The sequence below is a fragment of the Dendrobates tinctorius genome, unplaced genomic scaffold (genome assembly GCF_039654945.1).
Source record: "Dendrobates tinctorius isolate UK_male_01 unplaced genomic scaffold, ASM3965494v1 ptg000083l, whole genome shotgun sequence".
Lineage (NCBI taxonomy): Eukaryota > Metazoa > Chordata > Amphibia > Anura > Dendrobatidae > Dendrobates > Dendrobates tinctorius.
Genome location: NW_027361751.1, coordinates 8,195,920 through 8,210,973, shown reverse-complemented (window position 1 = coordinate 8,210,973; position 15,054 = coordinate 8,195,920). Strand labels below are relative to the sequence as shown.

Below are 15,054 nucleotides of genomic sequence, written 5' to 3'. Positions count from 1 at the left end.
CAGTATTGAGTAGAAGCATCCTGTTGAGCTAGTACAGCCATGAGTCTGCTTGGGAATGATGCAATAAGTTATTCACACCTGGATTTGGGGATCCTCTGCCATTCTTCCTTGCAGATCCTCTCCAGTTCCGTCAGGTTGGATGAACGTTGGTGGACAGCCATTTTCAGGTCTCTCCAGAGATGCTCAATTGGGTTTAGGTCAGGGCTCTGGCTGGGTCAGTCAAGAAAGGTCACAGAGTTGTTCTGAAGCCACTCCTTTGTTATTTTAGCTGTGTGCTTAGGGTCATTGTCTTGTTGGAAGGTGAACCTTTGGCCAAGTCTGAGGTCCAGAGCACTCAGGAAGAAGTTTTCATCCAGGATATCTCTGAACTTGGCCGCATTCATATTTCCTTCAATTGCAACCAGTCGTCCTGTCCCTGCAGCTGAAAAACACCCCATAGCGTGATGCTGCCACCACGTTTCACTTTTTGGGATTGTATGGGGCAGGTGATGAGCAGTGCTTCGTTTTCTCCACACATACTGCTTAGAATTTTCTATCACCAAAAAGTTCTATCTTCGTCTCATCAGACCAGAGAATCTTATTTTTCATAGTCTGGGAGTCCCTCATGTGTTTTTAGCAAACTCAATGCGGGCTTTCATGTCTGGCACTGAGGAGAGGCTTCCTTCGGGCCACTCTGCCATAAAGGCCCGACTGGTGGTGGTGACCTTTCTCTCATCTCCCTACTGCATCTGTGGAGCTCAGCCACAGTAATCTCAGGGATCTTCTTTACCTTTCTCACCAAGGCTCTTCTCCCACGATTGCTCAGTTTGGCTGGACGGCCAAGTCTAGGAAGACTTCTGGTGGTCCCAAACTTCTTCCATTTAAGGATTATGGAGGCCACTGTGCTCTTAGGAACCTTGAGTACTGTAGAAATTCTTTTGTAACCTTGGCCAGATCTGTGCCTTGCCACAATTCTGTCTGAGCTCCTTGGCCAGTTCCTTTGACCTCATGATTCTCATTTGGTCTGACATGACTTAAGTTTTAAAGGCACACACCCATCAGTTTAATTATACACAACGGGACTTCAATGAAGGAGTAGAACCATCTCAAGGAGGATCACAAGGAAATGGACAGCATGTGACTTACATATGAGTGTCTGAGCAAAGGATCTGAATACTTTGACCATGAAATATTTCAGTTTTTCTTCTTTAATAAATTTGCAAAAAATTCAACATTTGTTTTTTAGTCAAGACGGGATGCAGAGTGTACATTCATTAATAAGAAAAAAATATGAACTTTTTTTAATTTACCAAATGGATGCAATAAAACAGTGAAAAATTTCAAGGGGTCTGAATACTTCCTGTACCCACTGTAGCTATGATCCAATAATGCAATGTACAGTGCCCAGGGTGATGTATATATAGTAGGGTGCCAAGGAAAAATGAACTTTGCAAATTGGTAAGTCTTACCCCTCAAATTTGTTCCTTTTGGCATAAGGATTCACCATGTAAAATATCAATCTGATCGGTAAACGGCATAACATACCATACATAACACGCGGGATATGCATGACGATAAATACTAAACAAACATTTAAAACTGCAATATGATGTGCCATTGAGCAACCAGTAAATAATCTTAAAAAAAATAAAATATCTATAACCAAATTAGGAGGCAAGACCTTCAAAAACGTGCTACTTAATTTTTACCATGCATTTCCTTGGCACCCTTATAGTATACATCACTTGCTCTTTGACAATTACAATCTGGTTTCCGCCCCCATCAGCCCTGACCAAAATTACTAACGACCTACTTATAGCCAAAGCAAACAGACAATAGTTTATACGCCTCCTTCTAGATCTGTCCTCTGCTTTCGACACAGTTGACCACTGCCTCCTACTACTGATCCTCTCCTCCTTTGGCATCAAAGACCTCGCCCTATCCTGGATCTCCTCAAACCTTTCCAACCGCACATTCAGCCTCTCCCACACTACCTCCTCATCCCACCCTCTCTCTGTTGGAGTCCCCCAAGGCTCTGTTCTAGGACCCTTAAGCTGGAGTCACACATAGCGACTTACCAGCGATCCCGACAACGATATCAGCGTGTCAGGATCGCTGGTAAGTCGCTATGTGATCGCTGGTGAGCTGTCACACAGACAGCTTCACCAGCGATCAGCACAGCGACGCCGAGCGCGCGGTGTCGCTGTGTTCGTTACCAGCGCGCTGATAACGTACACATCTGGTATCTAAGGGACGCATGTCCCTTGGACACCCGATGTGTACGTTAGTTACCAGCTGATCGCTGGTCTCCCGTCACACGCAGCGATGCGTGCTGGCCAGCGGGAGATCAGCGATGAAAGAAATGTCCAGAGGTTTCTTGCAGCGATCCCGGCAGGGGGGCCGGTCGCTGATCGCTGTCACACACAGCGATCTCGCTGGTGAGATCGCTGTTGTCACAAAACTTGTGACTCAGCAGCGATCTCGCTAGCGAGATCGCTATGTGTGACGGGGCCTTTACTCTTCTCAATCTATACACTTGGCCTGGGGCAACTCAAAGTCCCATGGATCCAGTAACATCTTTATGCTGATGACGCTCAGATCAACCTCTCTGGCCCAGACATCACCTCGCTGCTGTCCAGAATCCCAGAGTGTCTATCAGCCATATCCTCCTTCTCTCGCTTCTTCAAGCTCAATGTGGACAAATCTGAACTCATCTTTCCTCCATCTCACAGATCTTCCTTACTTGAGCTATCACAATTAATGACATCACATTTTCCCCCCGTACCGGAAGTCTGCTGCCTCAGAGTAACCTTTGACTCTGCCCTGTCCTTCAAACCGCACATCCAAGCTCTTTCTACCTCCTGTCGCCTCCAGCTCAAAAACATTTCCAGAATCAGTCGTTTCCTCTACCCTCATTCTATTAAAATGCTTGTGCACACCCTCATCTCCCACCTAGACTACTGTAACATCCTTTTCTGTGGCCTCCCTGCTAACACCCTCGCACCTCTCCAGTCCATCCTTAACTCTGCTGCTCAACTAATTCATCTCTCTCCTTGCTACTCCTCCGCTTCTCCCCTCTGCAAATCTCTTCACTGGCTCCCATTCCCTCAGCGTAACCAGTTCAAATTACTAATACTGACCTACAAGGCCACCTATAACCTGTCTCCCCCATATGTCTGAACTAATTTCCCGATACCTTCCCTCACGTAGTCTCCGGTCTTCCCAAGACCTCCTTCTCTTCTCCACTTATTTGCTCCTCATCCAACCGCCTCCAAGACTTCTCCCAAACATCCCCCATATCCCTCATCCTCTGGAATTCTCTGCCCCAACATGTCCGACTATAAAACACATTTGGATCCTTCAGACAGAACCTGAAAACCCACCTCAAGAAAGCTTACAGCCTGCAATGACCCCGCTACCTCCTCACCACTACCGGAGATATCACCTCAACCAACACGGGAACTACTGCAACCCACCAACCTGTCTCCTTCCCCACCATCTTGTATAATGTAAGCCCGAAAGGGCAGGGTCCTCTCCGCTCTATATCAGTCTGTGATTGTTAGTTTGTTTACTGTAAGTGATATCTGCAATTTGTATGTAACCCCTTCTCATGTACAGCACCATGGAATCAATGGTGCTATATATAGTCATCAGAGAAAGCTCTGCAGAGACAATGCTTGTAAATATGAGATGAGCAGTGTACAATTATCCCCAGTACACAAAGCAGTGGGAACCAGCACAAAATAAGCTTAATAATGTATCATGTCTATTTATGGAGGAACTGGAAATCTGTGTCCATAGGGTGACCAGAACCTCTCACCTTACCACACATTTGCTCACTCTGTACAGTGGATCTGTCACCAGACTATGCTGCTGGGTTTAAATGGGTCCTGCCACTATTACATTCCTTTTTTAGATCAAGCAAAACATTTTCAAGTTAAAATGCCAGCAGATATTAGGCCCGATCATTGCATTTAAGCCAGCCGACAGGTGTCTAATTTACAGGGGAGGGGAGCAGCTACTCTTTCCAACAAACCTGAACATGGCTGAATCAGAGGAAGGCCCGGTGATCAGCGTGGAAGGATTCAGCCATTATTGCCGGGTAAAGCAGTTCTGCTCCCAACTGTAATAATTGTAGCTGACAGTTTTTAGTTAACTTAATCTAACAGAAGAAAAAGACCAATAGTCTGAGCTTATTAACACAAAACTCATTTATTACTTCGCAGAAGGTGATCTCCCAATATGGGGCGTTACTTATAGCACAATCCAGTCCATGTTCAGCCACATTGAACGTTATACGAGCAAAACTGCGTTAATGCAGCCATCATTTTCAGGATTATTCGTAACTTGTGCATATTTTCCTAAAAGGAAAAAAATGAACAATTATATATTGGCTGTATCATAGTATGAATGACAATCATCTGCAGTTTAGAAATTGAAGCCTTACCCCATATAACTTTGCCTCCTTGAGTGACGAGACCAAGCTCGCTGACGTTCACCTCAATGACTGTTCCCTTTGTGATGACACCTAAAGTTGTGTAGAGTGGCGAGGATGGGTTCTTCTTTACACCCAGGATAGGCAAGCAGAATGTGGCTTTGAGTTCAGGGTGAGTCACGTGAGCCTTTTTAAACCGCAAGCCCTGGAAAACACATGACACGTGAAATTCTGGGTTGTAAAGTTTTAATAGTAACACTACAGTATATAGAAGACTCCGTCCTGCATGTGCATATTTTTTTCAAGCAAGTCTTGCTGAAGAGTCCATATCTGTACAGGTAAGGCCGGTTTCACATTTGCGCCTTAAAGCGCAGCGACGGCCTGCGCACGGCCGCCGCTAAGCCCCGCCCCTGCCGGCTCCCTGCCCGCCCCTTCCAGTCATCGCCGCCTTCTAGCGCACATGGGCGCTTGCGATCTGCGCACCCTATCTTTAGCATAGGGTGCGCGGATCGTGCGCTAGCAGGATTTTGCCGTGCGCTGCGCACTTTTGAAGGTGCGCCGTGCGTGCCGAAATGCAACATGCTGCGGTCAGCGCACACGGGCGCACCTTCAAAAGTGCGCAGCGCACGGCAAAATCCTGCTAGCGCACGATCTGCGCACCCTATGCTAAAGATAGGGTGCGCAGATCGCAAGCACCCATGTGCGCTAGAAGGTGGCGATGACCGGAAGGGGCGGGCAGGGAGCCGGCAGTGGGCGGGGCTTAGCAGCGGCCGTGCGCAGGCCATCGCTGCGCTATAAAGCGCAAATGTGAAACCGGCCTAAGGCTTAGCTTAGAGGAGTGCTAAAATAAATGGCCAATTGAGATGTCATCGGTGGGTGTGGTAGAGGCTCCTGTCACTGTGCAGCCTCTCCCCCCAACCTGAAATGAGTTATCAGTGACATATGTTTCAGGGGCTGGGCTAGTCCCTGCTCTGAGCATGCTTTGGCTGTCATTACTAACATATGCTCAGTAAAAGCTCCCTTGTCACTGTATGATATTCTTCTCAGTGAATAGTTACAGTGCACTCCCTCACTGGCTCCAATTAGAAGTGACGAGCCAGCAAGAGAGGGCACGGTCTGTGAACATTGTAAGGAGATAGCCTGGCAAGCAGGAAGAGCAGAGACTGGCACCATCCATGAAAGTGATGTCTGTTACAGGAACAGGGCTGATCTCTGCTCGCCAGGTTTTCTCCTTACAATGCGCACTGATAGGGTGCCCTCTTGCCGCTCATCACTTCTCATCAGTGCCGGTGAGGGAGCGCACTGTCACTGTGCATTGAAAGGAATATTGCACAGTGAAAAGGGGGCTTGTATTGAGCATATAATACCAAAAGAGAAACAACGAAGGAACAAATAGATCCAACAATAATTTTATTAATACAAAACACCTATTAAAAAGCATATCATAATAGCACAATAAGATATAGAATACATGGGGGGTGGTAAATACCTAACCCTAATCAATTACATATAGCTGTGACTAACTGAAAACTGTAAAAGGCCACACATCCCAAACCGTTAGGCAGTCATAAATATATATGGAACAATGCTCCTACCATATCACACAGCAGGAGCATCATCCCTACTCTGGACTAACAACAATTCTGTTGACACAACGATCAAAGCACTGGCTCACTATCTCAAAAGTGCATGTGTCAATAGATTAAAACATAATAAATGGCTATTTAATGTGGTCAAAGCCAATAAGTAATCAGTGTATATGGCCTGTAACGCACCCGGACCTCCTGATGAAACTGCAGAGGCGGTGAAACGCGCGTCGGGGTGCGTTACAGGCCATATATCCAGTTCACCAGACGGCAACATGACTGCAGGTAAATGGGCTATACACTGATTACTTATTGGCTTTGACCACATTAAATAGCCATTTATTATGTTTTAATCTATTGACACATGCACTTTTGAGATAGTGAGCCAGTGCTTTGATCGTTGTGTCAACAGAATTGTTGTTAGTCCAGAGTAGGGATGATGCTCCTGCTGTGTGATATATGGTAGGAGCATTGTTCCATATATATTTATGACTGCCTAACGGTTTGGGATGTGTGGCCTTTTACAGTTTTCAGTTAGTCACAGCTATATGTAATTGATTAGGGTTAGGTATTTACCACCCCCCATGTATTCTATATCTTATTGTGCTATTATGATATGCTTTTTAATAGGTGTTATGTATTAATAAAATTATTGTTGGATCTATTTGTTCCTTCGTTGTTTCTCTTTTGGTATTATGGTTTAATATTTTGAAGGGATCATTTATATAAAAAAAAATAAAAATTTTTTTTTGGGATTTGAGGTATAACTTATTTGGATTGGTTTTGTATTGAGCATATGTCAGAATTAAACAACACATGCTCAACAGAGGAGACCAGCTCAGACCCCGAAACGGAGATTGGAGACTACGCGGTTTCAGGGTAGGGCCAGGGGCTGCAGCAGTGACCAGTCTCTGGCCCTTGAAGATGTCCCATTTGAGAATCCCCAGTGCAAACCTGGGACACTCAAACGTGCACACTAATTGCATGTCCTGTTCTGCTAGTTACCGTAGTTATGACAACCCGGGTGCCATCAAGTGAAAATAAATTGAAATAAAATACATCTCATTAAAGTTATCAGTAGAAAGATTGGGGACATTATTTTATCAACTCTCCGTATGTATTTTAGACATAAATAGGGAAAAGTAGGGGCTTTTTAATGTGGGCATATTAGAAAAGGAAACGGATTACAATAAAACTAGAGAAATTTAGGATGAAAATCAAAATGAGGTTTGGACCACCCCTTTATGGACTATGATCTGAGGTCATATTCAAGATGCAGTATACAGCAACCTTCTATCCCAATTATGACATGAAAAGTGACTTATTACCGACTCACCATGGGTCTGATAAATCTTTCATATTTAGGAGGTTTTCGTGTGAATCCATCTCCGACAAAGCAAACTTTGGTGACCATCCTCTTCCAAGCCTTCTTCTTCCTTTTTCCTGTGCGTATAACTTTAAGCACTTCGGTCTCTCCTTGAGCGCGGACTTTGGGGAGAGGAACCTCCCATTTACCCTAAAAAGATGCACAAGTAATGTTGTGTAAGAGACTAATAGATGGATATGAAGGCTGACCAATCAATGAAACAAATATCACTTACTGCTTTCTCTTTTCGCTTCTGTTTGATCATATTGGAGAGAACTTTGGCTCGGTTTTGCCCTTCTCTGTCCAGCAGATACGCTGGAACGGCTCCTTCTGGGGTCTTCTCATCATTCTTCTGTTTGGTGTTCCTCTTTTCATGCATTTTAATACTGGAAGATGCAAAAAAGACATGTGAAATGGTGGGGTAATAGCCGTCATTAACCTGTTTTATTTAGAGATGGCTTTCTAGATAATAAACCCTGTACATAGTATATAACCCTCCAGAACATCAGACAGCAACCAGGGCATAATTGTAATATTGGGTACATACAAAAATCAGATCAGACATTTAAAGTAAAACTATAGCAATGCATAGTAAGTCTATAATCACATGAAGTTTACCTATAGTTGTGGATTATTTTCATCCTAAATAGGTTAGGTCTGCACTGTTTAGAGGGGTTGTCCAGGCTTGACACAAAGTTTTCTGAATCACAGCGTGTGGTATGCACGCAGTCAGGATCCACAGATATTGATGGTGCAAGCGATCGATCATGTGACCATGTGTGCGCTATTTGCATAACTGCAGTCTTGTGACGACTAGACGTATCCGGCTTCACTTAATGCACTTCAATCCAGAAAGGCTAAGCAGGTCTCGTCAGCACATGCCCACATCACACACATGCCGTCATGTCTGCTCGCCAGCACCAGCAATATCGGGGAAACCTGACTGCGTGCTCACCACATGCCGTCAGCATTCAGAAGACTTGTATCAAACCTGGACAACCCCTTAATATTTCTTTTTGGAGTGTCGTAGATTTTGTAGCTTCAAATCCATTCATCCTTTAACACAGCCACAAACTTAAAAGGGTGTTCTGGAAATTGGGGACCACTGATGGCGCCATCACCAAAACATAGTCCCTCGTTATCAGTTTGAATGGAGGGGCAATGTAGAATGCACACTGACACGCCAATATAGTCTACGGGACGAAGATAGTTAAACTACGGATGGGATCTCTCCATCGACTGAAGACATTGAATACAGCAGCAACGCATGTGCTCGACCAATGCTCCATTCAATCAAGAAGTACGGTGTGATTCTCATCAGTTGTCCCATGATCTACCAGGTCCATTATCAAGTGGATCAGTGAGAGTGGCTTACTACCACAAAATACATTAAAAGGGGCTGTCCACGACTGGAGAATTATATTTAACTGAAATACATGTATTTTGAGAGAAAAATAAATTTGACTAATTGGGTTTTAGTAATATTTCACAGTTTGACTTTTCCAGGCTCTTGGTCTTCTTTCACATTCAACTATGATGTGCTCGGTGGTCATAAATTAGCTGAGGAGCTTAGAAAAGGGCAGATAAGTTACACCTGTCAGACCATCATAGCAAACTGACTGACTCTCAGTTAACTCCTTTTGGAGTGCAAGATTTTTAATAAAACTCAACTGCAAAAATTATTTTTTCAGCCCCAATTACAGGCACCTAAGAAAAAAAAAAATCTAAGAACTGTACCTGAAGATGGACAGCCCCTTTTAAATAAAACAATTCTGGCTGTATACATCTACCAGGGTAAGCGCACTTCATACTGACTTCATTATAGGCCCATCTTCAGTTAGCTTTCCTTTTCTCAGCAGCATTCAGCATTATTTTTTTAATTATAAAAAAATTAAAAATACACTTGCATCAATTTCTATCAGTGTTAAAGGGATTTTCCAGGCTTAAGTTAAAAATAAAGTAGGTGTCTATGTTAGATGTGTGAGGGCCTGATCCCACCACGGATCAGCTGTTTCCAGCCTCAGCAGTGGGTGGACGCAAGCAGAGGCAGCCAGCACAGCTCCATTCTGGGTAGTGGCCGTTCCTGGATTCTGCAGCTCAGCTCCTCCAGAAGTTCATTTGTTTTATTCAATTCAAGAATAGAGCAAAACACAAAGTCCATGCTTTAGCCACAAAAGGCATTGAACTTGATGACTTGTTGCCTCATGTTCCACGAATTACCTAAAGCCACAGAACTTCAGGAATTCTTTTCCGTGTGTCTGTCTGCGCCGTGAAATAAGAGCTACTTACGTTTTCTTCATCTGTATCTTCTCGGCATGGCGCTGCTTGTGGTACAGTTTTGCCTTCAGACCAATAAGTTTCTTAGCTTTCTGTGATCGCTCATGAGCCTCACGGCCCTCCTTCTTCCTCTTCTTCTCATGGTAGTCCAAGCGATAGCCGTACCGCTTACGGTGTAACTCGATGTAGTCGTTCTGAGGCTGAATACACAAAAAAAAACCAAAAAAAAAACCACAGAATTATACATGCTGACGATAAGAACTCAACCCCAACTACATGCAATATTAACATGACAAATTATCAAAATACTACATGAAAAAAAAACAAAAAAAAAAACAACTAATACAACCATCAGTGTATATTCACACAGCGTAGATATTCAAGACATTTCTGCAACTGAAAATCAGTTCTGATGTCAGAATGGGGAGGTTCTGTGTTTTGTGCTGGGATTCCCAGAAACCCCATCAAGACGATACGGAGAACCGTAGCCCATTCAAGTGCTAATACCCTAGAAAGGATATTACAGAGGTGGTCCTGAAACAAGTCATCACTCATCTGCTGGATAAGTGACTAACTGATAAGTAGCTTACAGGTTGGGCATGTGGACTGCCGCTGTTTTAACAGAAAGAACAGAATTTTGCTCTGCAGATCAGACCACCCGTGAGCAAGTTGTTACTGAATAAGTTCACTTTTTCTCTTCTTCTTAAATGGAGAACCCGTTCTGATATTTTGCTACAAACATCACTGAGCCCCGTGCTCTGCGGGACCCACAAGGAGCTACGCTAATGTCAACTATATTGGTGTGCGCAGCTCACCAATACAGTTAAGCCCTGCAGTAGAGCAGGATGACAATCTCCCCGCACTACCACTCTGCATTCTGTAGACTGCAGGTGACTAAGCCTGTGGTCTACAGAATGGCCAAGGTGCCAACGTATGTGTAGGATGTCAGAGTCCTAGCATGGTAACATAGGTTTGAAGGCTGAAGGAAGACCTTATGTCCATCTAGTTCAGCCTATTGTTAGTGCAGCTGTTCTGCATTGTTGATCCTGGGGAAGGCAAAAAACCCACAGAGTAGAAGCCAATTTTCTCTATAGGGAAAAAAATTCCTTCCCCTAAGCTGGGTCAACCATCTACCTATAATATTATGTTATTTGTAATGCCATCACACAGCACCAAGCACGATGACAGCGTATTGGTCCCGCCAGGTCTTGCTGGTGGAGTCGTCAGAATCCTGGATTAGGTGGGTATGCACTGTTTTTTCTTTTTATTTTAATTAAAACTCGTGGGGGCATTATAAGCAATGGGGGACAGTCACATAGTGCAGGGGGTTACTGTGTTTTGAGGGGGACGGGTCTCAGGGTAGTAACAAGGAGTCCATCACACTGTTTTTGCCTAGCTGTGGGCCCATCATACTGTGTTTTGGGGAGTTGTACATTGGGGGGACTGTGCACGTTATTAAATATTAAGTGGACACATTTAGGACACTCAGTATTGTGTCAAAACGTGGGCACTGGTTTCTATGACATTTGCGAGGGCACAAAGAAGGCATTATTACTATGTAAGGAGCACAGTGGCGGACATTATTATGTGGGACACTAAGAGGAGCGCTCTTATTATGCCAAACAGCAGGGGCAGATGACCTACTTGCAGGTTATCTAATCAATAACAGATCTTTAGGGGTCCGGCGCCCCCACCGATCAGCTATTGTAAGCCGTTTTCTCAGGTAACAGCTGTTCTCTGCACTCGGCAGCACTTGCTTAACATGGAACAGATCTGTGCGGTTTGATTCTAGACACAACTAAACAGTCCGCTGCGCTCCTCCACCAATCAGCTCATATCAATGCCTTTCTATGGAGAGATCATCAATATCATATGACCAGAGAACCCCTTTAATACGAGGAAGTCTTCCAGGTTCTGACCTATTACCACACTACCATATATGAGAAAGCAGCGTCAGCAGAAAGTGTCCTCTACCTATGACCATCGCTGCGCCCTCCCCTGTCACAGGAACCAGATATGGGACCGGCGACCCAATCCCCAGAAGGTGAGCCGCTGATTAACCTCCATTTCTGACATCTGAAGAGGAGACTCCGGCGCTGAATTATATCCGCGGAGGACGGTCCCAGCACAGACGGAGGTGACAGATTCCGCTGCTGGGATTTTAGGTTCTCTGTCCCAGAGGCAAAATGGAAACCAGGAAATAAACTCACAGACAAGGAGAGGAAACCTGACTCCTCACACAGGTTATAGGGTGTCAATAGAAGCGCGAGCTGTGTGTGAGAGGCACCAGGTCACAGATGTGATAAGACGACGCTGCCAGAGGTGGCACCACAAGTCCCAGCACGCCCGCAGACACCGCCCCCAGCACAGGCACACAGTGCGGCGGCCTACACACAGCGCCGCGCTCACCATGGCGGTTGTCCTCTCCGGCGCTGCGCTACTGGCCTGTTACTTTGCGGCCTCTGCTCCGGCCTCTATCCAGAAGAGGAGACGCAAGATGGAACCTTCAGCTCCCGGAGGCCTGGACGGTGGACGACGCCGCCGAGCAAGATGGAGGTGGAAAAGGAGACTCCGCCCACAGAGCAGGCATTGCGTCATTTCCGGGTAAAACCATTCTCACTAGCAGCAGGGTTGCATTAATTCACTTGAATCATGGCGATAGTCTCTACCTGTAGCTGACAGCTTCATGGAGGACACAGTCCAGGCAGAGAGATCACTAGAAAATACACAGGATGTTTACAAACGGTCATTTTCTAAGTGTTACGTTGATATTGGTAGCGCCCACACCTGGAATTCTGGGAAAACGGTCACATGCGCTAGGAGTACGCAATGACGTCATCACGTTCCCTGGTACTGATGTCACGTGAGCTTCAGTGTAGTCACGTGGGGTGTGCTCTTCTGGCAGGTGAGTCGTGCTCCTGTAGGTCGTCACTGATGCAGCCATGTTTCCCCTGCTGATAATGGCATTAGTATTGGGGCAGAGGGGCAGCACAGGAGAGGCTTATGGGAAATCTTATTGAAAGTGGAATTGTGCTTTAAGGGGGGTTTCCCACTACCTGGACATCTCCATCATATGTGAAGTTGTCCCCCGTAAAATAAAACAATGGCTACTTAGCACATTGGCGCTGGCCTGCACTGTTAGTGCTGGGACACCCGGGGCTTGTGTGACACTGTTATGTCAGGTAATCACTGCAGCCAGTCACTCGCCCCTGTTGTGCTGCTGCTCTCAAACTACTTCCACTTGTCTGAGGGAAGCGCGGCAGCAACCTCTGATTGGCTGCAGTGCTTACCTGGCATAACAGTGCGACACGAGCCCCAGGTGACACGGCACTGACGTCACAAGATGGGAACGAGAATCTGATACCTTTATTTTACAAGGGCGAGTACTTAATTTAAAACGGGATCGTGCAGGTGGTGGCTCACCATTCCGAATACAGTATTCAGGTCTATATTGATAATAGCGATCTATTGTGCTCACCTCCCGCTCCATGGCCGGCATGTTGTCTGGGACCTTTCCGTGTCCCAACTTCCCGTATCGCTGTATGGAAGGACAAGGTGCCAGATCTCGATACAAGTCCTCCCCACCATAGTTGGCCCATTGATGGGGCACTGGGTTTCTTTATATAAATTGGTGGGGGTCCTAGCGGTTCGACCCCCTAACTTATGAAAAGTTGGCACATTTATCTGAGAATGGCAGTCAGACTCCACCAATAGAAACAGTAAAGGCTGCAACCCTCCTCAGCCATATTAGGTGCCACCAATGGATAGGATCATTAGTTAAAGACTACAACCCTCACTCTCCGGGTTATGTTCACATATATCAGTCAGGACTATATAAGATCCACATGTTGTTCCCTTCCTATCTGTCAGGCAGGGCATTGTCCTTACATTCTCGCATGGAGGAATGTAACATCACATCAGGATGGACTGACTGCTGTAGAAAATGTCATGAAGGGGTGCTCTCTCTGGATGATCCGTATATACCAGTGACTGTACACTGACTCCAAAGGGTCTGCCTCTTGGGGGACCACCAGGGATCAGATGTGATAGGGTGGGGGCTGGCACTAAGTTTTCAGACTCTGCACTGTAATCACAGGGAAAATTCAGCATTATGCATTGCCCATTCAGATCAGTGGATTGTCCATGTCCTGTAGATGGGGTAGATTCTCCAGAAAAAGTGATTTCCTCCCACTCCCCAACTGTAACTGAATAGGAGGGTGGCTCTACTAAACAGAATGTATCATCAGAAAATGACGTTCTTAAATCAAGCTTTATGTGAAATGTATTTTTTAAAGGGTTTGTGTCACCCTACAATCAGTAACTAACAAATAAAGCTGCATTCTGTAACACTATAACATGCAAACATGAAGTATTTGAAATTGGAATTGCATTACTGCTCTAGAAAATAGGTTAAAGCAAAGATACTACAGACTAGAAATACTTAGTATCTTTGCTTTAACCTGTTTTCTAGAGCAGTAATGCAATTCCAATTTCATATATTTCATGTTTGCATGTTATAGTGTTACAGAATGCAGCTTTATTTGTTAGTTATATATAGAGATGGCTACTCTTAGTACGCACCTGTTCACACCAGTTTTCTGCTTGGAAATGATGGTCAGTCTTTGATATATGTATACTCGGGGTCTCTGACCGAGCACTCCACACATCAGCCTCTGGTAGTTTTAATCACAGCAGAATCCTACGAGGTACTTCCGATATAATTATGCAGCCCAGGAGAGATTTCATGTTAGCTTAGGTTCCCAGCATAGAGGATCACCTTGTCGTGGCTGCTGGGCACGCATGAATTGACCAATATATGCACCAAGATTCTTAGTTCTAACCTGTTTTCTAGAGCAGTAATGCAATTCCAATGTCATATTTCATGTTTGCATGTTATAGCGTTACAGAGTGCAACTTTATTTGTTAGTTCTATATGGAGGTGGCTACTCTTAGCCTGCACCTGTTCACACCTGTTTTTTGTTTGGAAGTGACAGTATTTGATATTTTTACCCTAAAATCTGTATTAAACTAAGCCCATAGTCCTTGCCTAGGAGACCAGCGACCCACGATAAATTGCAGAGGTGGCCGGTACCCTTGACAGCGATCAGTAAACTAGAATACTAAAAATTGATTCTCTCCTTAGAACGGAGAAGATTTTTACATGTAAATTGCAAAGTTGTTTTTTTTCCTGTCACTTTGCCATTTTACCCCATATAAGATCCCTTGGTTAATCACTTTTTGCTGGAGGTCATCTGTAAACAGATTCTAAATTCTAGTAAACATTGCAGTCTCTTTCTATAGGTTTCTATGCGGTGTCTGTAGAATACAAAGCAGCGAGCGAGGATGTTAGCGGTGTACAAGTCAATGCTGAGAACATCTGCTGTGTACAGAAAGGTAAGGCTTGATATACA

At 44.9% G+C, this 15,054-nt stretch overlaps 2 protein-coding genes across 2 annotated transcripts in view; one reads left to right on the top strand and one right to left on the bottom strand.

Moving 5' to 3' along the window:
- Positions 1-4,172: 4,172 nt before the first annotated feature.
- NSA2 (NSA2 ribosome biogenesis factor) lies at positions 4,173-12,219 on the bottom strand. The gene is made up of 6 exons (XM_073584085.1): positions 12,053-12,219; positions 9,656-9,843; positions 7,602-7,752; positions 7,337-7,516; positions 4,427-4,619; positions 4,173-4,340 (listed from the first exon to the last, which is right to left on the bottom strand). Exons 1-6 carry the CDS (start codon positions 12,053-12,055, stop codon positions 4,273-4,275), a joined length of 783 nt encoding a protein of 260 aa, XP_073440186.1. The 5' UTR covers positions 12,056-12,219; the 3' UTR covers positions 4,173-4,272.
- Positions 12,220-12,377: 158 nt separating this feature from the next.
- GFM2 (GTP dependent ribosome recycling factor mitochondrial 2) overlaps positions 12,378-15,054 on the top strand; it is a 62,644-nt gene continuing 59,967 nt past the window's right edge. The window contains exons 1-2 of the mRNA XM_073584079.1: positions 12,378-12,548; positions 14,945-15,037. Coding sequence (XP_073440180.1) covers positions 14,987-15,037 — 51 coding nt within the window. The 5' untranslated portion in view covers positions 12,378-12,548; positions 14,945-14,986. The remainder of the gene's footprint in view (positions 12,549-14,944; positions 15,038-15,054) is intronic.

What these genes read in the sequence shown, in the direction of transcription:
- NSA2 (XM_073584085.1), bottom strand. An exon ending in AGAAGCGAAAAGAGAAAGCA is followed by an intron (nt 7,517 to 7,601) that starts GTAAGTGATATT and finishes GCATCTTTTTAG; the next exon opens with GGTAAATGGGAGGTTCCTCT. An exon ending in AAAGATTTATCAGACCCATG is followed by an intron (nt 4,620 to 7,336) that starts GTGAGTCGGTAA and finishes TGTGTTTTCCAG; the next exon opens with GGCTTGCGGTTTAAAAAGGC.